Source organism: Geotrypetes seraphini, chromosome 7 (assembly GCF_902459505.1).
Source record: "Geotrypetes seraphini chromosome 7, aGeoSer1.1, whole genome shotgun sequence".
In the NCBI taxonomy this organism is placed as follows: Eukaryota; Metazoa; Chordata; class Amphibia; order Gymnophiona; family Dermophiidae; genus Geotrypetes; species Geotrypetes seraphini.
Window position 1 is genome coordinate 27,568,204 of NC_047090.1, and position 25,386 is coordinate 27,593,589.

At 41.0% G+C, this 25,386-nt stretch overlaps 1 protein-coding gene across 5 annotated transcripts in view; it reads right to left on the reverse strand.

Annotated features, from left to right (window-relative positions):
* The window catches only part of CFAP54 (cilia and flagella associated protein 54), a 440,387-nt gene that overhangs the window by 403,210 nt on the left and 11,791 nt on the right, over positions 1-25,386 (reverse strand). For 4 of the 5 annotated variants that reach the window (XM_033951154.1, XM_033951152.1, XM_033951150.1 and 1 more), the window contains exons 3-7: positions 23,255-23,398; positions 17,657-17,828; positions 12,623-12,681; positions 9,913-10,056; positions 5,835-5,945 (exon numbers count right to left, since the gene is read on the reverse strand). In XM_033951154.1, the coding sequence (XP_033807045.1) occupies positions 5,835-5,945; positions 9,913-10,056; positions 12,623-12,681; positions 17,657-17,828; positions 23,255-23,398 (630 nt within the window). The remainder of the gene's footprint in view (positions 1-5,834; positions 5,946-9,912; positions 10,057-12,622; positions 12,682-17,656; positions 17,829-23,254; positions 23,399-25,386) is intronic. The other variant, XM_033951153.1, reaches the window with a different exon arrangement.

Consider the following 25,386-nt stretch of genomic DNA (forward strand, 5'->3'; position numbering starts at 1 on the left):
TATTTAATATTTATATCAATGACCTGGAAGACGGAATATCCAGTGAGATCATTAAGTTTGCAGACGACACAAAGCTATGCCGGGCAATCAGATCGCAGGAGGATAGCGAGGAACTCCAGAGCAACTTGTATCAGTTAGAGAAATGGGCAGATCAATGGCAGATGAAGTTCAACGTGGAGAAATGCAAAGTAATGCATTTAGGTAGTAAGAATAAGGAATACGAGTATAGAATGTCAGGCGCAACTCTGGGTAAGAGCGAACAAGAAAAGGACCTGGGTGTACTGATAGATAGGACTCTGAAGCCGTCGGCACAATGCGCGGCAGCGGCAAAGAAAGCAAACAGAATGTTAGGCATGATAAAGAAAGGAATCACGAGTAGATCGGAGAAAGTCATAATACCGCTTTATAGAGCAATGGTCAGACCACACTTGGAATACTGTGTCCAACATTGGTCTCCCAACCTAAAGAAGGATATAAAACTGTTGGAGAGGGTGCAGAGACGAGCAACGAAGTTAATAAGAGGTATGGAGAACTTGGAATATGAGGAACGACTCAAGAAACTGGGACTGTTCTCCCTTGAGAAGAGAAGGCTGCGAGGGGACATGATCGAGACGTTCAAAATGCTGAAAGGCATCGATAAAATAGAGCAGGAAAATAAATTATTTACATTGTCCAACGCGACACGGACAAGAGGACATGGTTTGAAGCTAAGGGGGGACAAGTCCAGGACAAATGTCAGGAAGTTCTGTTTTACGCAGCGAGTGGTAGACGCCTGGAATGCTCTCCCAAAGGAGGTTATTAAAGAATCCACTGTGCTGGGATTCAAAGGCAAATTAGATGCACATCTCCTTATGAGAGGCATAGAGGGATATGGGTGACTAAAACTACATCAGGTGTATACCTGACTGGGCCTCCGCGTGTGCGGATCGCCGGACTCGATGGACCATGGGTCTGATCCGGAGATGGCAGTTCTTATGTTCTTATGTTCTTATGTAAGCGGTTGAAGGGTGTTCTATTAATTCAACCTACCCCGCACAATGGTGAGGATTACTTGGTGGCCCAAACTGCACTTAATGCCTTAATTCATGAATGCACCAAAAAATCCTTGCTCTACCGTAAATATCAGTACTACAAATATGGTAATAAAGCTGGTAAGCTGTTAGCCACCATAACAAAGAATTGGCAGGGGTCGCGATATGTATCCACTTTAAAGGATGAGCAGGACAGAAACTTGACTCAACCCAAAGCAATTTCAGATTGTTTTTCTCATTATTTTCAGGCTTTTTATAAAGACCTTGGCCCTTACAGGGGTCCTGCAGTGTCAGATTATTTGGAAGATGCTGGGATTCCGAAACTATTAAGATTCACAAATAGCTCGGCTAAACAGGCCTCTTCTGTTAAGGGAAGTGATAAAAGCTATTAAGACTCAGAGATTATGTACAGCTCTGGGGCCGGACGGGTATTCTCATGAGTTCTATAAAATTTTATCCCACTCCATTGGTAGCCCCCTTGTGGTGTATTACAAGGCTGTTCAGTCTGCTGGTGTTCTACCCCGCTATACAAACAAGGCCCTCATATCCTTAATCCCAAAATCATCTAAGCCGAGGAATGAGCCTGAATCTTATCGGCCCATTTCGTTACTCAATGTGAACATTAAAATATTGGCTCGGGTTTTGGCTGATAGATTGACTATCATTTTACCTGACTTAGTGACTACTGAACAGGCGGGCTTTGTCCTTGATAGACACTCTGTACTTAATGTCCATAGGGTGCTATTGGCATATTCCCGTGCTCAGCGACAGCTGACTCTGGGCCTCTTAGTGGGGCTAGATGCTAAGGCTTTTGATAAAGTCCACTGGCATTACCTTTTTCAACTGCTTATTTACATGGGATTCTCTGGGTGGTATTTGAATACGTTGATGGCTTTATACGCTGCTCGCAAGGCCTTGGTGCTGATTAATGGGTGTGTACTTTCCCATTGGGTGGGGTACACGACAAGGCTGTCCCATGTCCCCATTATTATTTATTTTATACCTCGACCCTCTCCTCCATACATTGAAGAGGGACTTCAAAGCTTTGTGTGCTGGCTTTTGCAGACAATCTATTACTTACCTTAGGGACTCTCCAACGATCCTTGCCTAGGGCCCTGGAAATCTTAGATGAATTTAATATTTATTCTGGCCTTACCTTGAATATGCAAAAGTTATTTGCCCTGCCGACTATCCCGGATGTCTGGGAGAAGTGGACAGGCGTCTTTCCTTTGAGGTGGGCCGATGGGCATTTGATTTATTTGGGGATAAAAATACCACAGGATCTGACTCAAATATATAGATTAAATATTACCCCTTGGTTCCTATATACTGCAAACAAGTTGAAGGCATGGACAGCTTATCCGCTTTCTTTGCTGGGCCAAATAGCTCTATACAACATAATGGTGGTGCCTAAATGGCTATATTTATTACAGATGTTACCACTCATGTTGACTCAGCGGCATGTTGCACAACACAATACTTACCTGTCTGTTTTTTTTATGGTGGGGCAAATAATGAGAATAATGAAAACAAATAATAAGAAATAAGAAAATACCATTTTATTGGACTAATCCATTTTTCAATTAGCTTTCAGAGGCCAAATCTTTCTTCAGAACAGTACTGTTATGGTATCCTGTATTCGGAGAGAAGCACAGGACCAGGCAGGTCGTGAAAAGCTCGCGCCTGCCTTCTGCACCACTCTGCAACTGAAGGAAGCAATCAGAAGGCAGCGGTTTATGGAGGGAAGGGCAGGAGCACGGAAAGCTCCTGCCGATAAAACGCAGTGGCCACAAAAAGCTTGCGCCTTCCTTCAACACTGCTCTGCAGTTAAAGGAAGACATCAGGAGGCAGCGGTTTAAGGAGGGAAGGGCAGGAGCACAGAAAGCTCCTGCCGATAAAGCGCAATTAAAAAAAGGCAATTATAATAATTTTAAAAAGATTGTAATTTCAAGTGTTTTGTAAAATTGATTTAATATGTGTATCTTCACTTGATGTACGAGATAAAAATGAATAAAGATTTATAAAAAAAAAAAAAAATCTGGGGGCCATTGGCAAATTATTGTAATGATTAAACATCACTTTCCACTGACAGTAATTTTATATATAGGGGGGAGGGGGGATGGTATAATGTTCTATTTTATAGGTTTCATCAATAATTAAAAATACAATATTTATGATATTTTTGATTGAAATATTTGAGGGAAGGGTGGGTGGGGAGGGAATAAATTTTATGTACTTATGAGGACAATAGAAAGAAATTCAAGTGATGTGTAAAAGTTTTAAATGATGTAATATTGTGTACTTGTTATAAGATGAAAAAATGAATAAAGAATTTTGAAAAAAAAAGGTACCTGGGCGGGAGGGGGGGATAGAAGATACTGCCAGAGATACTGTTCCGCGGTGGTGGAAGAGACTGCCAGTGATACTGTGCCGGGGGAGGATGGAAGAGACTGCCAATGATATTGTGGGCCAGCAGCACACCAGTTGTTTTTCAAAAACATATGTTGGCTTGTTCCAGCTACAAGTCACTGACACCTGGCAGCATTGGATCTCCTAAAGCACAGGGTCCCAGTGGTCTCTCCAATACTTTTAACTTTATAATAGAGAATGACACGGGGAAAAAATCTGTCCCCGTCACTGCCCCGTCACCGGACCACCATCCACTTCACTGCCCCGTCCCTGAACCCGCCGTCCCCTTCACCGCCCCGTCCCCAGAGCATCCACCCTTCCCTCTCGCCACTTCACCGCCCTTCAGCGGCCTGAGAATCTCCCTCCCTCCCCCTTACCTTCGCGGTGTAAAGAAACTTAAGGGAGGTAAGGTGTGCAGTCACCAATCGCGCACTTGGCCCCTTCCCTCCATCCCTACCTCTGGCCAAATCTATCTCCCTCCCTCCCCCTTACCTTCGCGGCGCTTTAGAAAAGAAACTGATGCAGGCAAGGCCTGCCTGTGCCGCCCTGCAGTCACGTGTGTGTGGGAGGAAGCTTCTCCTCTGACAATTGTCATTTTATAAACACAAATAAAACAGAGCAAGGTTCAACAAAACCCATCTCCCCTCCCTATATCAAATATCCCCTTCACTATTGTGAAAACTGAACAAACCAAATTACTACAGAATGCTACATAGAAAAATCAAGCTAACAGAATACTTTAGTCACACGTGGCAAGAATGATGTTCGGGGAGTGCAACTAAGGCAACTGCCCCCTGGTCAGAGAAAGCCCTAAGCCCTAAGCTGGGAGCTAAATAAGCACAGCCTGGACTTTGCGGTCCCAGTTATGTCTAATACCAGCTCTAGCAAGATACATATTTCAAATCTGAAATATTCTAATCACAAAATATAAAATAAATTTATTTTTTTTCTTTTTGTTGTCTGGTAATTTTATTCTTCAAATCACATTGGTCTCAGGCTTTGGTTTTAGGTTCCTTCTTCTTCATCGTAGAATGGCTGGCTCCTGAAGGTAAAACAGGCGCAAGAGGAGCTGGGGAGAAGATGCCGAGTCTGACACGGGTGCAATTTTTTTTCCCATGGGGCGGTAAAAGGTCTTGTCCCCATTCCCGCGGGCAGTGAAAGGTCTTGTCCCCATTCCTGCAGTAAACCAGTTGCAAATGTCTCCATTCCTGCGGATTTACTGCGATGACCCGCGGTTTACCACGGTAAACAGTCCCCGTGTCATTATCTACTTTGTAATAAAAAAGTTGTTTTGTTTTTGTTTTTCTGTAATCATTTTTATTAGAAAGGGTACAACAAGGCAACATGAAGAACAAAAATACCAAAGGCTCAAATACAAGTAAGAGGCTATACTCTTTTACTTGAGCATTTTTGTGATGAGTTTCTACTGTTACTTTACTATTGCAGCCTAATCCCTGGTAAATAGACCCTTTTTTCATAAAGACAAGAACCCAGTGCCAAGTATAATGGGGAGCATTTCCTGAATTTTAAAAGGTGAGAAACTTCAGGGCAAAAAGGGGCCTTTGCATCCCCTTAGGTGTGCCTTTCCCAAGCTCTAAACTCACTTTGCCATGGCTGGAAAATGGCTGTTTTTTTCATATTCTGATTTAGTGGCTCCTGGACCGTGAAGCACAGGACCTATACGAGCTGCAGCTGGTTAGAAGTCAGAAGGCTCTTGGCCTAGAAGTCCTGGGTGAGAGGTTCTTGGAAGGTCTCCAGAGCTGGCCTCAGGCTATAGCAGCAGAGCCTCTTCACTCCTCCCCCTTGGAAGGGATTTCCCAAAGATATCCCATTTCTTGCTTCTTTTTTTGGCAGCCTCCTCTTTCATCATGTGCCCAGAGGTTTAGGTTCAATCAGATGCAATCTAGCAGTGCACACTGTTCTGTTGCTATATCTGGGTGGCCAGTCCATTACAGGACTGGCCCCTACCACATCCAAATGGTCTTCTTCTGGGCATTTCGAACTTGGATGAAACTTTGGTCGAAAATGTGGTATAAAGATAGACATCTTGGCGATCTGGGCGCCCCAATTCCTGCCTGCCTACCAGCCACTAGGCCTGCCTGCCCTGTCCCAGCCTACCACTTGACCACCAGAGGTGGGACAGGGCAGGGTGGTGGAACAGGATACACCATTTGGTTCAGAATTTTTTTTTCTTGGCTTTTTCTCCTCTAAATCTAGGGTGCATCTTATGGTCAGGTGCATCTTATGGAGTGAAAAATACGGTAAGTATTTGTGAATGAAGATAATATGCAATATACCTATGAAAGTTAAGGACATATATCAATTACAATATAAAGTCATCATTTTACTTCTACATGTAGTATGTATATATTTTGATTGATCATATACTTATACCTTAGTAGTTGCCTCAGTAAAAGCTTTGCTTGCTTCTGAATATTTGGACTTGTTCGTGAGTTCTAACTGATGGAGTTCGACAATCTTACTTAAACCCCGGCGAGCAAATACCTAGAATGAAATAAAACACAAAACATACATGTTAAAATTTCTTGCTGAGTTGGAAATGTGGATGAAATAAGATGAGGATAACAGATAAGTAACATTGCTTGTCTATATGAGGGGCCCTTGAAAAGTTCTCAGCCCAACCAAAAAAACTGGGACAGTCTCCATAGAGCAGTGGTTCCCAACCCTGTCCTGGAGGAACACCAGGCCAATTGGGTTTTCAGGCTAGCCCTAATGAATATGCATGAAGCAAATTTGCATGCCTATCACTTCCATCATATGCAAATCTCTCTCATGCATATTCATTAGGGCTAGCCTGAAAACCCGATTGGCCTGGTGTTCCTCCAGGACAGGGTTGGGAATCACTGCCATAGAGGGCTACACCCTTAGTCAAGTGATTTTACACTTTTTTTTGTTCCATTGGAAAAATCTATTAAGAAAGGTTTTCACCCTTAAGGAGTAGCATCCAATCCCTACATTCAGAAAAGCATTTTGTAATCTCATTCCAGGAATTTGTTGTTTTCCTGCATTGTTTTGGAAGCCATTTAATGGGATTGGTGTGATGGTAAAAGTTAACCCCTTCTTCTATGAAACTGTGTTAGCAGTTTCTAGCGTGGGGGGAGCTGCTCTGAATGGCTCGCGCTGCTCCCAACGCTCATAGAGTTTTTTTCAAATCAGCACTGATTAGAAAGTAAGGCAATGACAGCTCAGACCTATCAGTAAATTTTGGATGCAAATGTGGCACAACGAGGTTAGAGAATCACTCAGAGTGATCATTTCAATATTAATGACCTGGTTGTACTACATTTATATGGCAGTGTCGAAGACTGCTAGAAAACGCAAAAAGACCTCCCTAAGCCGTTTTAATAGTCCACTGCTAGAATACATGCACACTAAATCAGCTGGAACCTATTTAGCGAGCACGTTAAAGGCAGATTTTTGTTTTGAGAATCTAGCCCTGACTATGTTATATGGCACACTTTTGTCATTTCATGGTTATTTTCCTTTTAATTCCATTAGTTTCATTCAATGCCATCTTCTACTGTGTTTGGAATGTGGTGGAAGAAATTATAGACTTGGAGGCAATTCTGAAACCCCATACAAGACTGCAAAGTCATTTTCAAAGAAAAATCCCATGCAAGTTTCTCTTTGACCAAAAGGTGGCCACTGGAACAGGGAATGGATTTTTCAAAAGTGAAAATCCTATGTGAACCTCACCCTTTTTTATCCACAGGTAAAAATATCTACATGGAGAGTAGTTTTATAATAAATTATCTAGGTGAGAAGCCAAGTAACCACCTATTTCAGGGGTAGGGAACTCTGGTCCTCGAGAGCCATATTCCAGTCGAGTTTTCAGGATTTCCCCAATGAATATGCATGAGATCTGTTTGCATGCCCTGCTTTCAATGCATATTCATTGGGGAATCCTGAAAACCCGACTGGAATACGGCTCTCAAGGACCGGAGTTCCCTACCCCTGACCTATTTTGAGCCTATTAGAAAGACACCTAGGCATCAGTGTGTCTTTACAAAATACACTTCCCCCTCCGTATTCGCGAATTCCATATCTACACATTCGCTTATTCGCAGTTTTAAACCCAAAAATGCATTTTCATTTTTCAGGCTATTTTAAGCCCTGTAAGCCCCCCCCTTAAGCCTTACCTGGTGTTCTAGCACAGTGGTTCCCAACCCTGTCCTGGAGGACCACCAGGCCAATTGGGTTTTCAGGATAGTGCTAATGAATATGCATGGAGCAGATTTGCATGCCTGTCACTTCCATTATATGCAAATCTCTCTCATGCATATTTATTAGGGCTAACTTGAAAACCCGATTGGCCTGGTGGTCCTCCAGGACAGGGTTGGGAACCACTGTTCTAGCTGGTTTTAGGGGGCAGGAGCAATCTTCCCATGCTCCTGCTCCGAGCAGATCACTCACAGGAAATGGCTCAAGAGACTTTGGGAGCTCAAGTCAGCCATTTCCTGTGAGCGATCTGCACGGGGCAGGAGCTTGGGAAGACCGCTCCTACCCCAAAAATCCACTAGACCACCAGGTAAGGCTTAAGGGAGTGCTTTCAGGGCTTAAAATAGTCGGGGAAGCGGGGGTTAGGGGCAGAACTGGCCCAAATATTACTTACGTTTTTTTAATATTCGCAGGCCAGCTCTGCCCCTAACCCCCACGAATACAGAGGGGGAAATGTACTAGCAAAAATCGTGCATTAACACCCAGTGGACTTTGGTGTGATTACAGCAAGCCGCCGCAATAATAGGTTTATTAAAAGAGGGTCTAAGTTTTTTTTATATTGATTGTTTCATTGAGGTCTTTATCTCAAAACAAAAAATGTATATATATATATATATATATATACTAGTTGTTTAGGCCCGTTACATTAACGGGTGCTAGCAGCCCTTCTCTCTTACTTTTACCTCCTCCCTGTCCAGCAGCACCCCCACCCATTCCTTGCTCCCCCTATATAGCAGTAGCCCTTCTCCTTTTATCTCCCCCTGTTCAGCATCATCCCATTTCCAGCAGTAGCTCTTCTCCTTTGCAGGAGCCCTTCTCCCTTCCTTTTACCTTCCCCCCCATCTAGCAGCACCTCTTCCCTGCTTCCCCTATCCAGCAGTAGGCCTCCCTTCCTGTTACCTCCCCCCCTGTCCAGAATCACCTCTTCCCTGCTCCTCCTATACTGCAGAACCCCCTTACCTGCTCCCCCTGTCCAGACCGGTGATCTCCAGCCATCAGGCTGGCTCCTGCAGGGAGTCTAGTTCCTGTACGGTCCCCGCCAGGCGTGTGAGCCTGCTCCGCCCCCTCCCGACCTGCCGGGAGTATTTGAATTAGACCCGACGGTTCCTGTTGAGGGAAGCACTTTTCACCGGACTCAGCGGTGAACTCCAGCCATCGGGCCGACATCCACCTTGTTTTTTGGGTTTTTTTAGTTGAAAGACGCGGCGGTGGGTCCTCTCATGATCCCCACCTGCGTCCCTTCCCGCGGGCCCGACTACACATGGCGATTCAAGCAGCGTGTCAGCACTCTTCACACGCTGCTTCGGGCACTTCTACTGCCCTGATTTGCTCCGGACGTGCCAGAGTAAATCAGGGCAGTAGAAGGGCCCGAAGCAGCGTGTGAAGAGTGCTGACACGCTGCTTGAATCGCCAGTCGGGCCCGCGGTAAGGGAAGAGGGGGGGCAGCAAATGAGTTGGGTCCCGGACAGCGGAAAGTTGCTGGGCTCCTCGGTGTGGCCGCGATCCTTCTCCTCCCAGAACCCCCCTCCCCCCCCCGGAGCAACGGAGATCGATTTGCCGCCATTTTGAAGATCGTTCTGCCCTGCTCCTTGCCTTAGTATATTTTTAAGTTGAAAGACACGGCGGCGGCAGCGGCGGCTCCTCTCAAGATCCCCGACTGCATTGGACTTCCGACGCAGGTGGGGATCCTGAGAGGAGCCGCTGCCTGGTCTTTCAACTTAAAAATATAGTAAGGTAAGGAGCAGGGCAGAGCGAAGAACATTGATTCCCATAAGATCATCCGCCTCGGGGGAGACAAATGTCGCGTCCGACATCAGCTTCGGGGGAGGAGAGAGGACTTCAGGCAAGGAGCAGGGCAGATAAAAAAAACAGCACAGGCCGACAGCTGCCGTGTCCGACATCCGTCTCGGGGGAGGAGAGAGAGTGTTTCAGGCGCATGCCACTCCTATCTGAGATGCTGTACATCTCATGGAAAACGGACCCACACGATGGAACTGCGCATGCACGGCCTAACGTTTTATTATATTAGATATATATATGCTGTTACACTTATTATAAGTTTTTAAAAATGAATAAAGAATTTAAAAAAAAAATTGGGGGGGGGGGTTAACATCCAACTGCATTTTTTCTACACAGATTTAGTCTTATAATCTCTTACGATCCCTGTTTTTTTGATTATGCCTTTAAAAACACATTTAATACAAACTTAGAAGCATGATTGAAGTCCAATTACCTCTCCATGGACCCCAGCGTGGCAGTCATAGTAACACTGACAAACAGCGGTGTAAAGGGTAACTCTCCATGTCAAGTAATGAACAGACAGAAGTGGAGCTGATGATTCCATACATATGCTGGCCCACAATAAGTACTCCAGTGCCTACAAGAAGAAATTATTTATCAGCTCTAAATATCCCAGAAATTGTTTTGAAAAGCTAAAACTCATAACACAAAGCTGCTCAGAATAACTAACACTGACAAAAGACTCAGCACCTTTGCTTGACATATTCATCTCTTGTAAAATTCTATATAGAATTTTGAATAAAAGCACCTTGCTGTATATATGGAATAATACTAATGCATATGTTTTTATTTTTCAAACTTGAAGCATACATATGGTTATGTCACAGTTTAGCAAGGAATGATGGCCAGCCAGTTCTGGTTACTTAACAACTCTTGTTCTTGACTGTACAGGTTGCTCTAAGGACCAAGACATTGTTTTACTGAGCAGTCCTAAACTTGGGAGTCGCCCACATGGGTGCCTGACTGAGGGGAAGATTTTCTAATGTTCTCAGTAAAATCCAAGGGGCCACTGTCATGGCCATTGTTGTAATAATTTCAAAAAAATGAGTAATTCTCAAAAAACCGAGGTTTGCAGAGTTTTGTGAAGGGCTGCTAAATTTACATGTGATGAGTCGCTGGTGACAGCAATTGGCACATGCGCAGAAACACCATGAAAAGAGGCTTAAAGGGGCGCATGTGCCAGCAAAAGCAGCGCCGTCATCATCATCTTCGAGTCTTATAGCATATCTTCTTATCAGGACATGAAAATGCCATCCGCTAGTGTAATACAAAACATGAGTGGCTTACAAATGGCTATAATTCACAGGCTCTTTGTAATTTTTTAATGCCAGGTTTTATCATGAGACACGCCTATAACACACATGTTCAAGAAGAGTGCTTTTGTCCCCCCCCCCAAAATAAAAACAACTACATTAATTCATGGAGAATCACACAGCAATGATAAAGTGCTTCTTTGAATATTGATGAGTTCATTTTACTACCATTTTAATATTAATGACCTCACTGTATTACATTTGCATGGCAGAGTTGGAGACTGATAGAAAGCTTGAACTGCAGTGAGCCGTTTTGACAATCAGCCACTAAAATACATGCACGCTAAACTGATTGGAGCAGGTTTCGCAACCATCATTAAGCGCACGGTATGTTTTGAAAATCTTCCTCTTGGTCCCGTTTGTCAAAAGAAAAAGCAATGCTGCTCATTTGTAACAGCTGCCCACTCCATCCCGTCTACTACTGCTGCTACTACTACTATTTATCATTTCTATAGCGCTGAAAGGCATATGCAGTGCTGTACATTCAACATGTAATAGACAGTCCCTGCTCAGAAGAGCTTACAATCTAATTAGAACAGACAGACAGAAAAAATGGGACAGACAGGAGTTGGGGAGTTTCTTGCAGACAGAGTTGTCTAACTGTATTGATCTTTGTACTAAAATTTCAGGTTCTGGCAGTTCTATCCGCCTAGAACTCCCTGGGTATGGCGGTATACAAAAATAAAGTTATTATTATTATTATCCTGGTACCATCAGATAACATCTCCCACTTGTGTGCCTTAGCAATCTTTCTGTCTACAGAAAACATCTGTAACAAGTGAGCAATATTTCTTTTTTGATCATAAACTATGAGCTCCTTTTACTAAGGTGCACTAGCATTTTTAGCACGCACTAACCACACGCTAAACGAAAAATACTAATGCAAGCTCTATAGAGGCGTTAGTGTTTAGCGCCTGTGGTATTGTAGTGTGCGCTAAAACCACAAGCGCACCATAGTAAAAGGAGCCCTATGTATCTAGGGCTGTGAGTCTCAACCCAGTGTTTGGGACACATCCAGCCAGTCAAGTTTTCAATATGCCTGCAATGAATATGTGCATGAGAGAATTTTGTAGACAATATAGACAGTGCATGCAAATTTCTCATACATATTCATTGTGAATAGCCTAAAAATCTTCCTGGCTAGTTGTGTCACGAGAACTGAGATGAGAGCCCCAGATCTAGGAAAATTACAAAAGCATGGTTTGTAGACCTCCTGTCAATGCAGTATATTCTATTATTAACAACTATCTAGTTAGAAATGAATTTAATTTAAAGCAAGCAGTGGCATAGTAAGGGCACCGTCTTGGTGGCGGTGCCAGCACCTCTCTGCCCGCCCCCTCCCCCAACGCCTCTATCTCTTTGCCGGTAAGAGCAGCATTTTCAGCCTCAGCTCTCCCTCTGAAGTATCTTCTGGGTTACAGGACCAGGAAGTGACCTCAGAGGGAGAGCCATGGCCGGTGCAGGCAGCAGGATGGAGATGCTGCTTGTTCCGGTGCACAGATAAAGAGGTATGGGGGGAAAGGGAAGACGCACAGTGGAGGGGTGCAGAAGGAGTGGGGTGAAGAGGAGGATGGGGGGCACCACTGCCCCGGAGACTCCTACCCTCTCTACGCCACTGAAGGCAAGAATCAGATCAAATAAAGTACCCATACTGTTCTAAATATTTTTAGACACCAGACTTGAAATACTGTTGTAAAATAATACATGAAGCCGGCCACTTGATGTCACTAAAGCTCCATTATATCACAGCATTTGAGGCTATTGGTAGCATTCCTTTTTACAATCACAATTATTCCTATATCAAGAGCAGATTAATCTGTTATAACATACCTTTGCAGAATGACCTAAACTCATCAAATGTCTGCAGATAGTATATATATGAATTGTACCTGCATACAAACAAAACTCTTAAGTGTTAGATCAGAAAAAATAGTGACAAAAACCAAAACTGTATGTTCACAATTCATCTCCAATAACTTAAGTCTTGCCATAAAGTAAAAAATATGTACTATGAACTACATGCAGTATTTTTTTTAAAAAAAATTTTCAGGTTTTATTCTGTCTAAATAAGAATACTTCCATCTAATGCCATGATAACCTAATTCAATTTTTCTCATATTGTTTATGCATCTTTTCTGAATTACATTAATTTTTCTTATAGAGAGAATATTAATGAGAATCATATAGAATTAAATACACTAACTACTCATCCACACTCTAATCAATAAAACCTGAACAGAAAAGCCCAGGAGATTACAAAACTGGATGCATGTTTTTAAAATCATTATTATTCATAAGCAAAATATGGTCTCTATTTACTAACACTGAGCATGGAATAATAGTATTATTGTTTGTTATCTGCTTGAACGCAAATAATATGCAATAACAGTATTAACACATAATATGGGGACCTTTTACTAAAGTGTGTTAAGCAGTTAACAGATGAATTAGCATGTTCTATTAAGAGTACCGTATTTTCACGCATATAACGCGCGCATTATACACGATTTTACAAACCGAGTATAACCATGCGCGTTATGTGTGAGCGCGTTATACAAATTGTTTTTTTCAGTGTGATCCGGCATCCCCCCTGCGAACTGGCATCCTCCCCCCTCTCGCGTCACCCCCCCTCCCCCACGATCCTACATCCCTCCCGAGCACCGCAAAGACATCGGTCGCTTAACCGATTGGGCACCGGCACCAACACCAATGCACAGGACGTGCCAGTGCCCGAAGATCCTCCCTCGTTGGGCTGGGCTGGGCTGGGCGGTGCGAGGGAGATCCTCCCTCTTCCCTGTGCCGGGCTGGACTGGGCTTTGAGCATTTGTGCATGCTCAAAGCCTTCTGGTCTCGCTCTCTCTGAGATTCTGAATCAGAATCTCGGAGAGAGCGAGACCAGAAGGCTTTGAGCATGCGCAAATGCTGAAAGCCCAGTCCAGCCCGGCATAGGGAAGAGGGAGGATCTCCCTCGCACAGCCCAGCCCAGCCTAGCCCAACTAGGGAGGATCTTCGGGCACTGGCACTGGCACATCCTGTGCATTGGTGCTGGTGCCCAATCGGGTAAGCGACCGATGTCTTTGCGGTACTGGGGGGGATGTAGGATCGCGGGGGAGGGGGGTGACGCGAGTGGGGGGGAGGATGCCGGTTCGCAGGTCAGAAGAGGGAGTAAACGGGAGTGGTGGGAGGAGGTTATAGCAGCATGCACGGTATATGCGTGTGCGTGCTATATAAAAAATTTTTTTACACAAATGGTTTGGACCCGCGCGCTATACGCGTATGTATGTTATACACGTATGCGCGTTATATGCGTGAAAATACGGTACATCTGCGCTAACAGTTAAGGTAGTGTCTTGAGACTCAGCATTTACGAAGATATATATAATATTAAGGGCACAGGAATGGGGTTGGGATCCGATATACCACCCTACTATGGTTACAATTGCACAGTGGTTAGAGGCTGTGGGTTCAAATCCCATGCTGCTCCTTGTGACCCTGGGCAAGTCACTTAAGGGCAAATTCTGGAAGAAGCGCCTAATTAGGCACTGCTCAGCGCGATTCAAGTAAAATTGGGTGCTGTTTAATGAATCACACTTAGCGGAACCTATTTTGGAGACGCCCAAGAAATAGGCCAGCTCTAGGCACAACTAAACGTTAGGCGCCTAGCTGAGCGCTTAAGCACGCGATTCTGCAACAAGGCGCCTAACACGTAGCCACACCCACGCCTAATGTGCATAGTGCCTATTTTTTTTGAAGGCTGCCTACATTTTTAGAGGCGCCTTGTTACAGAATCGCTCTTTCTTGATAGGCGCCTACGTTTCAATTATTGCTGATTTAAAAAAAGCTTTTTTCAAAAAAATCCATTTTCATATCTTACAAGTGTATAATATTCAATTGATAAAATTTTACAAATCACTTGACTTTCTTCTTATAATCATCCAAGCATAAAAAGAATCCCTTTCCACCCATCCCATCCATTATTAATAAACCAATTAAAACAAATATCATATATCCCAATCCCACCCTACTTATATCCTTATATAATAAAAAGGTGTTTAAAGTGTCTGATCATTAGAATATGTAATCAAGGGCCCCCAAATCTTTTTAAAATTATGATAATTTTTTTTTTTTTTAATTTAGAAATTAATAAAAAAAGAGCTTAATTGAGCTTGTTACTTGACTTAGATGGGTGCCTACGAATAAGGTGCCTAACATTAGGCACTGGTTACAGAATTTGGGCCTTAATCCCCCACTGCCCGAGGTACATTAGATAGAGTATGAGCCCACCAGGACAGATAGGGAAAAATGCTTAAGTACCTGAATGTAAACCACTTACGCTAAAAGTGGTATATAAATGCTAAAAGTAAATAAATAACATAACATAGCATGGAATAAGAAATTGATGGTGTGTAAAGCTAATTTGAAAGTGGATTATTCGACAGTGTAGTACAACACTAGGCTGCTCAAAGCAGCGATAGAGGTTTCTACCGCAGGCCAGCAAGGTAAATGCTCCGACATTCACAGGAATTCTACACGGGGCTGATGAAAAGTTCTCAGCCCCGCCAACAAAGTCGGGGTAGTCTCCATCGAGGGTTTTCCACTTTTTTTCGTTTCATCGGAAAAATACGGAACCCAAAAAAGTGGAAAATCGCTGGACCAAGGGGGCTCATAATCAAAACTTAAATACGTCTAAAAACAGCCTAAACCACCGAATAATCCCTTTTCAAATTCGCTTGGGAAATGTTTTCATTATTTGCAACGTTCAGAGGTTCCTGACCAAGGGTTGGTCCCGAAACCGAGTTCAGTTGAGCCATTAGCTGCTTTTACATCTTGGCGGATGCGGCACGATTGCTGCGTTTCCAGCACAAGTTTTTTTAATCATTTATTCAAAGGGTTGGGCAGTGACATTGTGTGTGTGTGTGAGATTGGATTCCACTTTATTTATTTATTATTTGAGTGTTTTGCACCATTTCACTATTAATTATGCACCGAGGAATGGTGTGCTGCATTGAGCCTTGTGCTCATGTACGAATTAAAGCACTGAATGCTTTGCATTTACTTTTTACTTGACTTATGGAAGTCACACTGAGGACTTCCAATTCAAAAATTTAAAAATCAGTTTCACTGATTAATTTTTCAGTGGAATCTTTTCTCACAATTTTCAGTAACTTCAAGAACTCTATTGTAGCCAGTATTTTGAGGTGTTTTTTTTTAATTGGCTTTTTTACATTAATTGGCAGGAGGGAGTGGGCATCCCTCCTGCCTGGGGACAGCGGAGAGGGGGGTTCAGGGGTGGCAGCAGGCATCCCTCCTGCTGGCTGACTTGCGGTGGGGTTCTGGGGTTCTCTGCCACTGCTGCTCAGCTAATTGCAGCAGGGAGATTCCCTTGCCACGATTAGCGGCAACGTGATTCTCTAAATGGTGTCTGTGACATGGAAGCCAGTTAGAGAATTGGGGTGCTTAGTTACAGACAGATGCGATTCTGTATAGGATGACCATATGCTAGTCTCAAAAGCCGCTTAGACAGCTATTGAGACTGGGCATCATTTATTGTTTTATTGTCCATTCATTAAGGCTTTGGGAGTCTATTTGGGATCAAATAAATTGATTGTTAGAAAACCATGTAGCATTGTCATATGACACAATTTTATTTGGCATGTCTATGAGAGCTAAATGTCAAATATCGGCTAATAATAACAAGTGTTTGATGATATTAACAGGAGTTGCCATCCAACAAATAACTTATAATTGGAAGGACTGTAGAAGATTGAATTATTGTTTTTGGTGGAATCCAGTTTGTCATGTGTATAAAATGGAAAGAGCGTTGGCAGTTCAAAAAGGTTATTCTAATAAATTTAAGGATGTGTGGGGACCATTATTAAATTATAGTAATGAATAAGTTACACTTTTCCCCATTTTAATACACATGTGGATTTGGGGTGGGGAGGGGTTCTTGGTTTTCCATTAAGAATATATATATGAATATTATTTTCAGGTGGTATATATTAGTTATATATGAATTTGGGAGGGGGTGGGGGTTAAATCTTATTGGTGTATGATAATGAAGATTTTTCAAGTGATGTTGTATTATAATTGTTTGATATTTACTGTACACTTGATGTAAGTTATAAAATGAATAAAGAATTTACAAAAAAAAAAAAGAGACTGGGCATCCTATACAGAATCAGGCCCTTAGTCCAGTGTTTTTTCATTACATATTTTTCTGACGGAATGAAAAGTGTGGAAAATCACTGGACTAAGGATATAACCCTCAATAGAGACTGCCCCAACTTTGTTGGTTGGTCTGAGAATTTTTCAGCGGCCCCCTCATAGAAGCCTAGACTGAAAATTAATCATGGCACAGAACTGGTTCTATGCTTTGTATAACTTTTTCCTGTATTATAGCAAAAATAGCTAGAAAACATTATGAGGCTTTAAAAATATGCATACACACATCAAATAGCCTGAGGTCCTGCTTTATGTTGAAATGTTTTGTCAATCAAATGGTTGAGACTAAATAAACATTTCATACATTCCACACAATATGTTATTATCCCGGTAACAATGGGGCCCTTTTACTAAAGCTTAGTAGATACTAATGAGAATTACAGCTACACATCCTATTTTATACCTATGGGCCATGCAATATTATGCTTGTTTCCAGGACAGCATGCTTGACGTTGCTGATTTTATTTATCATACCCTCTTTGTGAGACTAGCATCTGATCTCTGACACAGGCAACAGGGCTGAAACACAGCCATATGGGATCCTCCAATAAAAGCTTGATTCTTTGACCTTGGCCTCTGCCTTTTGTTCTACGTGAGGGCCACTACACTGTTTCTTTGGTATAAAAGGGAAAATCATACCATTGTAAATAAGCCAACACAGATGTTCCAGAGGTAGGACCACTTGCATGTTAAGCCGTAATAAGGACAGGATGCTCAAGCACCTCTTCATAGAGTCTTCATTCTGAAGATGGGTATCATTGATCTTTACTGTCTGATAAATGCAAATACATCTTCCTTGCAAAGCATGAAACTGATGTATACAAAAACAGAGATAACATGTTATTACATTTTTAAATGCTATGTTGTATAATGTTATATTTCAGTTTTAGACCACATTCTTTGCCCTGTAAGGGAATGCCATGAAAATGCCAGTCCTGTATGTAAAGTTAGAATTCAGATCTATGAAAGACAAAGTAGACATATGGAAAATGAGAAATTTGAGTAATTTCTCCTGCAATTACAATCAATCCTTGTTTTCTCAATATTAAATTTTGCTTTATGTTTTCAACTTAAACTCATGTGTTTGTTCTCTAAATCACCAATTTAATGCTCCTAGTCACCAATTCAAAAACCATTTTAAAAATGATCTCCATTTCATCTCATCTTCAAGACCCATTATCCATCCACTATTCATCTAACATGACATCATGTTTTAATTTTTTTATGTGCAAAGGATGAACAGATAATAGCAGCTACTTTCACTTTTTCTACCTATAGCACTTCAAAGAGAAAATGGTATCAGTATTCTTTTTAGAATAACTAAGATTACCAACTCAAAAGCCAGGTGTTCTATCTTATGCCGATGATATTCTCCTCCTCATCCCCATAACCAAAAACTATCCTAATATTGCCGAAAAAGTCTCAAACAATATAGATAAAATTCAAACCTGGGCAACGAACAACAAGCTGAAACTGAACTCCACTAAGATAAAAGCCATTGGTTTCCGCACCACACAACAGAATGTCATTTCTAACCTCACTCTTCCATCAGGCATCACTCTCATCATGGAAAAATCCACCAAGGTACTAGGATGCATCTTAGACGATACTCTCATAATGGAACCACAAATTTCTAACCTTCAGAAAAAGACCATTTACACCAGTGGTCTCAAACTCGCGGCCCGGGGGCCACATGCAGCCCGCCAGGTACTATTTTGAGGCCCTCGGTATTTTTATCATAATCACAAAAGTAAAATAAAAGTTTCTTGATCATATGTCTCTTTAGCTATAAATGACAATATTATTATTAAGACTTAGCCGACTTAGCCAAAAGAAAATATTTATAAACTATAAAGGGTTTCATCTCATGCAAAATTGTCATTTCTTTAATAAGACATTAACTATTTTTTCTGAGGCCCTCCAAGTACCTACAAATCCAAAGTGTGGCCCTGCAAAGGGTTTGAGTTTGAGACCACTGATCTATACCATGCATCAACTGCGACTCACAAGACCATACTTCCACCCACACCATTTTGCTCTGATCGTTCAGATGATGGTCCTACCTCAACTGGACTATTGCAACTCCGTCTACCTTGGCATCAACACTACTCTCATCTGCAAACTGCAACTCATCCAGAACACAGCCGTTAGACTAATCTACAAATTAAAGAAATTTGATTCAATCACAACCTTCATCAGACATCTACATTGGCTCCCAATTTCATCCCGGATAATTTTCAGATCGTCATGTATCTTACACCAGATTCTATACGGAAACTCGGCAGCCCCTCTTATTCAATTATTCTCTACTGCTTGGTCGACATAAAAAAGAATCCTTAACAGAATCCAACTAAACCTGCCATCTACAAAATACCTTCACTACAAGCAAATTTTTCACTTTATGCTAGCTTATCTGGGTGTAAAAACCTGGAATGACCTACAAGAAACCATCAGGAAAGAAACAAACTACACTACTTTCAGAAAAAACCTGAAGACTCACCTGTCTGACAATTAACTGTCTTCAATTCTATATAGCACCCCCTACTTCTAGGTCCCTCCTATTTCTTCTCCATGCCCCTTCTTCCTCTACTTTCCCCTTCTTCTTTATCTGTCGCCTTGAGCCTGTATAGGTGTGCGCGACTCACAAATGGAAGATTAGATTAGATTTTAACCCAATGGAAATTAAGGTCTTATTAAGGACATCCGCTCGATTTTATCATTCATGCCATTAAGAATCACTGTCTAGAGAGAGAAAATTCAATTCTTTTCTCTCTATAATTAAGAACTTTTTTACATTTACATTAAGGGCTCCTTTTACAAAGCCGCAGTAGAGGTTTCTAATAATTGCTAACATTCTATTTGCTTTCTTAGCCCCCCACTGTACACTGAGCAGGTTTCAACGTATCATTAACAATGATACCTAGGCCTTTTTCCTTGGCAGTGACTCCTAATGTGGAACCTTGCATCACGTAGCTAAAGTTTGGGTTCCTCTTTCCTACATGCATCACTTTGCACTTGCTCACATACATAGGGTTACCAGACATCGGGAAAACCTGGACATATTCTTTTTTAAAGGACTGTCCGGGTTCCCAGATGGACTTTCCAAAACCTGGCAGTTTGTCAGGGTTTTGGAAAACCCCGCATCTGGAGGTCCGGCCGCATTTGGAGGGCCTTCAACATGCATGCACAGATGACGTCACACGCACCCACGCATGCTGGAGGCCCTCCAGAAGTGGCCTGGAAGTCGGCAAAAAAGAGACAAGGTTTTTTGGGGGCAGGGCTGGAGGCAGAATAAGGTGAGGCTGAGGGCAGAACAGGGCAGAGCCATGCGTCCTGGTTTTCCCAAACTTCAATATAGTAACCCTACACATATACAACCTAATTCTAAAAATTGTACAAGTAAATTTGGATATGCGATCAATTTGCACGTGCAATTTATTTGAACGGTGAGCCTAGTAGTGCTGGTAATTAGGATCTTAACAAGCAATTATTGGTTCTAACTGGAATTAATTAGACTTTAAGTCAAACAGGGGAGCATGGCCAAGGGAAGGGCATGGCTGGATCAGGGGTGTTCCTGCAATTTACACATAGTTTTAGAATAAGGAGGGATCATGCCTAATTTAGGTGTGAGGATTTACACCACAATTTAATTGGTGCAAATGGCTGCACCTAAAATTAGGTGCGGTTTCCGATGCCAACACTATTCTTTAAATGGCACCTAATTTTGAGCACTGTTTATAGAATAACGCTAAGCACTATTTTTTGCACCACCATTTATAGAATCTAGTGCTAAATGTCATTTGCCATTTTGATGTCCAGTCTTCCAATCTCGCAAGGTCCTCTTGCAATTATTTAGTCCTCTTGTGATTTAACAACTTTGAATAACTTTGTGTCATCAGCAAATTTAATTACCTCACTAGCTATTACCATCTTTAGATCAATTATAAATGTGTCAAAAAGCAACAGTTCTTAACCAGTTCTTAATCCACAACAAAACACTACATCCTATCCCATGACTTTCTAATTTCCTCGGGAGTCATTCATGAGGTACATTGTCAAATGATTTTTGAAAATCCAGATAACCAATATTGACTGGCTCACCTTTATCCACAACATGTTCATTCATCCCATCAAACAAATGCAGTAGAGATGTTGGCTTTGTCTCATTAATCTATGCTTATGTATATGCTCTGTCATTTTGACCTTTAAAATAGTCTCTACCATTTTGCCTGGCAGTTACATCAGACTCACCGGTCTATAATTTCCCTGATCCTTTTAAAAAATCAGCATCACAGTGGCCACCCTCCAGGCTTCCAATACCATGCTGGATATTAAAGATAGGTTACATATTACTAACAATAGCTCTGTAAGTTCATTTTTCAGTTCCATCAATACTCTGGGATGTATACCATCCTGTCCAGGTGATTTGCTACTCTTTAATATATCAAACTGCCTCATTACATCCTTCATGTTTACAGAGATTTGTTTCAGTTTCTCTGACTCATCTGCATTGAATTCCATTTCTGCCACTTGTATCTTCCCCGCATCTTCCTCAGTGAGCATATGTTTTAGTCTCTCCACTATAGCTTTGTCTTCCCTGAGTGCTCCTTTTATGCCTCAGTCATATAGTGGTCCAACCAATTCTTTTATTAGTTTCTTGCTTCTAATATACCTAAAAACATTTTTTATTATGTTTTTGACAATGCAATTTTCTTTTCTAAGTCTCTCTTTGCCTTCCTTATCAGTGCACTGCCCCTACCTATCTAATAAATCGCCTAAACCGGAACAAATCAACCAAAGGAGAACTCAGACCCCATTTACCCACCCCCCAATCAAAGATACACAGCGCAAGAAGATGTATGACAACCTACCAGCAACGCACGCAGCGAAACTTGATCACCTCCTCTCCAACATGCTGACAACAACGACCGACTTCAAATCATTTCGAAAAGAAATCAAAACCCTGTTATTCAAAAAATTTATCAAGAAATCATAACACATCTCCATGACTATCCCCACCTCTTGTAAATTTCCCATCAATGTCTCAACCATGTAAACAGCACCCTAATTTGTAATTTTCCTGGAAATTCATTTATTCATTTATTTATTTATTTAGATTTCTATCCCGTTCTCCCAGAAGCTCAGAACGGGTTACAAGCAGACATTCACAATCGTTTGAAAACAGACTAGTCATGACAACAAATAGGTTACAGTAGACAATAACAGAGCTTATTCTAGAGACCAGACTGGTCATAGCGAAGAGTACTAGGAGAAGTATATTGAGGAGGCAATTTTTAATGGCACGATTGGCGGAAGAGGAAGGTCTTTACTGCTCTGCGGAAGGTCATTAGTGAGTCTATCGACCTGATCTATGTGGGTAGTCGGTTCCATAGCTGAGGTAGGAAATGGCTGTAGGATCTTTTGTACGCCGTACTCATTCGGAGGGATCTCCCTGCAGGAATGCTGAGTCTTTGTTCTGCTTTGTCCAGTTATCTTCTTTTGTAATCTGCCTAGAACTGCAAGGTACTGGCAGAATAGAAGTCACTAATGTAATGTAATGCTTTGCATTTGACTTACCATTCTTAACGCTGTTCATAGTTTCATAGTTTTTTTCATAGTTTATTTAAATTTTGATTAAACGCTTATCCAGAGGTACAAAGTAATTAAAAATAGCTGGGAGACAAACATTTTTAAATTATTAGACATACACTAACTAAACAAACATACTTATGACTTGAAAATAGTGGGGAAAAAAGGGAAGAACTACAATTTCTTAGAAAGAATACATAAAAGGAAAATACAATAGAAAAAGGGAAAAGTTTAAAAGTATAGAAGATCAGCTGTAGGCATCTTTAAAAAGCAAGCATTTTAGGCTGCTTTTGAATTTCTGCAAATTTCATTCAGCTCTAAGGTATAGAGGGAGAAAGTTCCATATTAAAAAATGACTGAAAAAATGAGGACGTTCTTTTAGCTCTAATAGCTTCCTTTACCTCACATTTTAACCATGCCAGCTGTTTGGCCTTCCTCTCACCTTTTTTAATATACAGACCTAGATGTCTCTTTCCTCACAAATATGTTCTATTTAAAATGAGAATTCTAGTCATGGAGTAGTCTACCCATCTTGCTATCATTCAACAAAGGATGAAACAAAGGTGAAAAACAACCATCAAAGTGTGAGAAAAACTGGGGGGGTAGGGGGAAGGAATCAGAAAATGAAGTGTTGCTCCATTCACCTACCGTTAAGCCAGCTTTCTCATCTTCAATACCGTTTGGAAAGAAGGTGGATTTAAACTCATTGACATCTGTAATCTGATCTGCATTCACCAATTTAAACTGAAGGAGATATCTTTCATAGCACTGCAAAAGAGCCAACTTGTACTCCTACAAATAAATAATTCAATTAATTTTCCATAACATTTGTACTTTTGTCACTAGTTTTCCAGCATATCATAATGGAGTCGAGGAGTGGCCTAGTAGAGCAAAAAAATGAAAATGGAGTAAACCAACACACACATCAGATACTCTATTGAGGTTTACTATATGTAAGGAGAGCTCAAAAACCGAAGGAAAAGGATCTCACAAATCCAAGCCAAAGATTATTGCAATGTCAAAGGCTTTTTTGTGGATGGGGGTTCATTCACTGATCCAAAAAAACCTCCAGATAAATAATCTTGCACAGTGTTTATTTGAATATGCTAGATCAGTGTTTCTCAACTCGGTCCTGGAGTACACCTTTGCCAGTCAGGTTTTCAGGATATCCACATTGAATTTGCATAAACTTGATTTGCATACACTGCCTCCATTATATGCAAATTTTTTTCCATGCATATTCATTGTGGATATCTTGAAAACCTGACTGGCAAAGGTGTATTCCAGGACCGAGTTGAGAAACACTGATCTAGCATATTCAAATTGCTATCTTTTTAAATTTTTCTTTAAATCATTTTTACTTAATTTTTCTATGTTAATGTGTCCCCCAGTTTTCATGTACAAATAAAAAAGCACTTAGCTATTATGCTTTAATAAAGGAAGACCCAGGAATTTCCTTGAAAAAGTCTGATGTGTTCCATGAGGTCAGGCAGGATCCAGTACATACCCTGACGCAGAATATAGGCCTGATGATATCTATAGAAATTTGGAAAATTTACCCCTCCCTCCTCAATTGATTTTTGTAAAGATACTAAAGCTATTCTAGCAGTTTTGCCCATCCAAATAAATTTGATAAGAATACTATTCAATTTTTTGTAAAAAGAACTGTGAAAATAAATTGGTAACATTCCCATTTGATAACACACCACAGGCAAAATCATCATTTTTCATCTCCCCCACCAAGATAAATATAATGGATTCAATTGCTCACACATTTCTGTAACCTTTAACAATAAATATTTTTCATTTATTTTTATTGTTTCTTCCAGTGACTTGTAAATCCATATTCCTAAATATTTTATACCCTCTTCTTTCCAGAGAAAAAGGAACTGATCTAACAATCCTTTTTTGCCCTAGAATTCTGATTTTTTGGAAATCAATTTGGGGACATATTAATAATATTTTAAATTCTGAGATTCCATTAACTTCCTATTGTAATGAGTAGATACCATTTTCTATTGAAATATACACCGTCTAACGTTAGGAGGGGGGAGGCTTTAAATATTAGTATTCATATTGGTAAAATAATAGAGGGAATGATGGGAGGGGAGGTGGTAATTTTATGTATTATAAGATAAAGTAGAAAGATTGTCAAGTGATATGTTTAATTTTATTGTTTTGATGTTTGTACACTTGATGTAAGTTTGAAAATGAATAAAGATTTTTAAAAAATAAATAAATAAATAAATTCTGAGATTCCTTTAACTTATGAAATAATAATTTGTGGTACCATTTTGTATATCAAAGATCCCCTAGATAAACATAAAAGACGTCTCTTTTTAATTATGACAAGTACAGCTATACAATTGATTACACGAAACTGAAAAAACTGGGATCGTCTCAACTTTACATTCTGGTGGGCAAGTTTATGTCTAATATATAAACATGAGAAAATGAACGCTGGTATATTAGAGAATAGTGAAAATTTTAAATTAATTTGGGGCCCATTGACGTCCTTTGTAGAATCCCTATAGTTATGGTTTGTTATTAGATAATATGCACATCCTGGGAGGGAGGATGGGCTGGAGGTAAACAAGGTTGGAAAAGATTGTTGGAAAAGTCTGGGTTGGGCGAGGGGAGGGTATTAATATGTATGAATCTTGAAAAATTTAAGTGATGTCTATATTGTAAAATAATTAATTTATTCTGTATTCCACTTATTGTATGTTTTAAAAATGAATAAAGAATTTTAAAAAAAGAAAAAGTCTGATGTGCTGGGC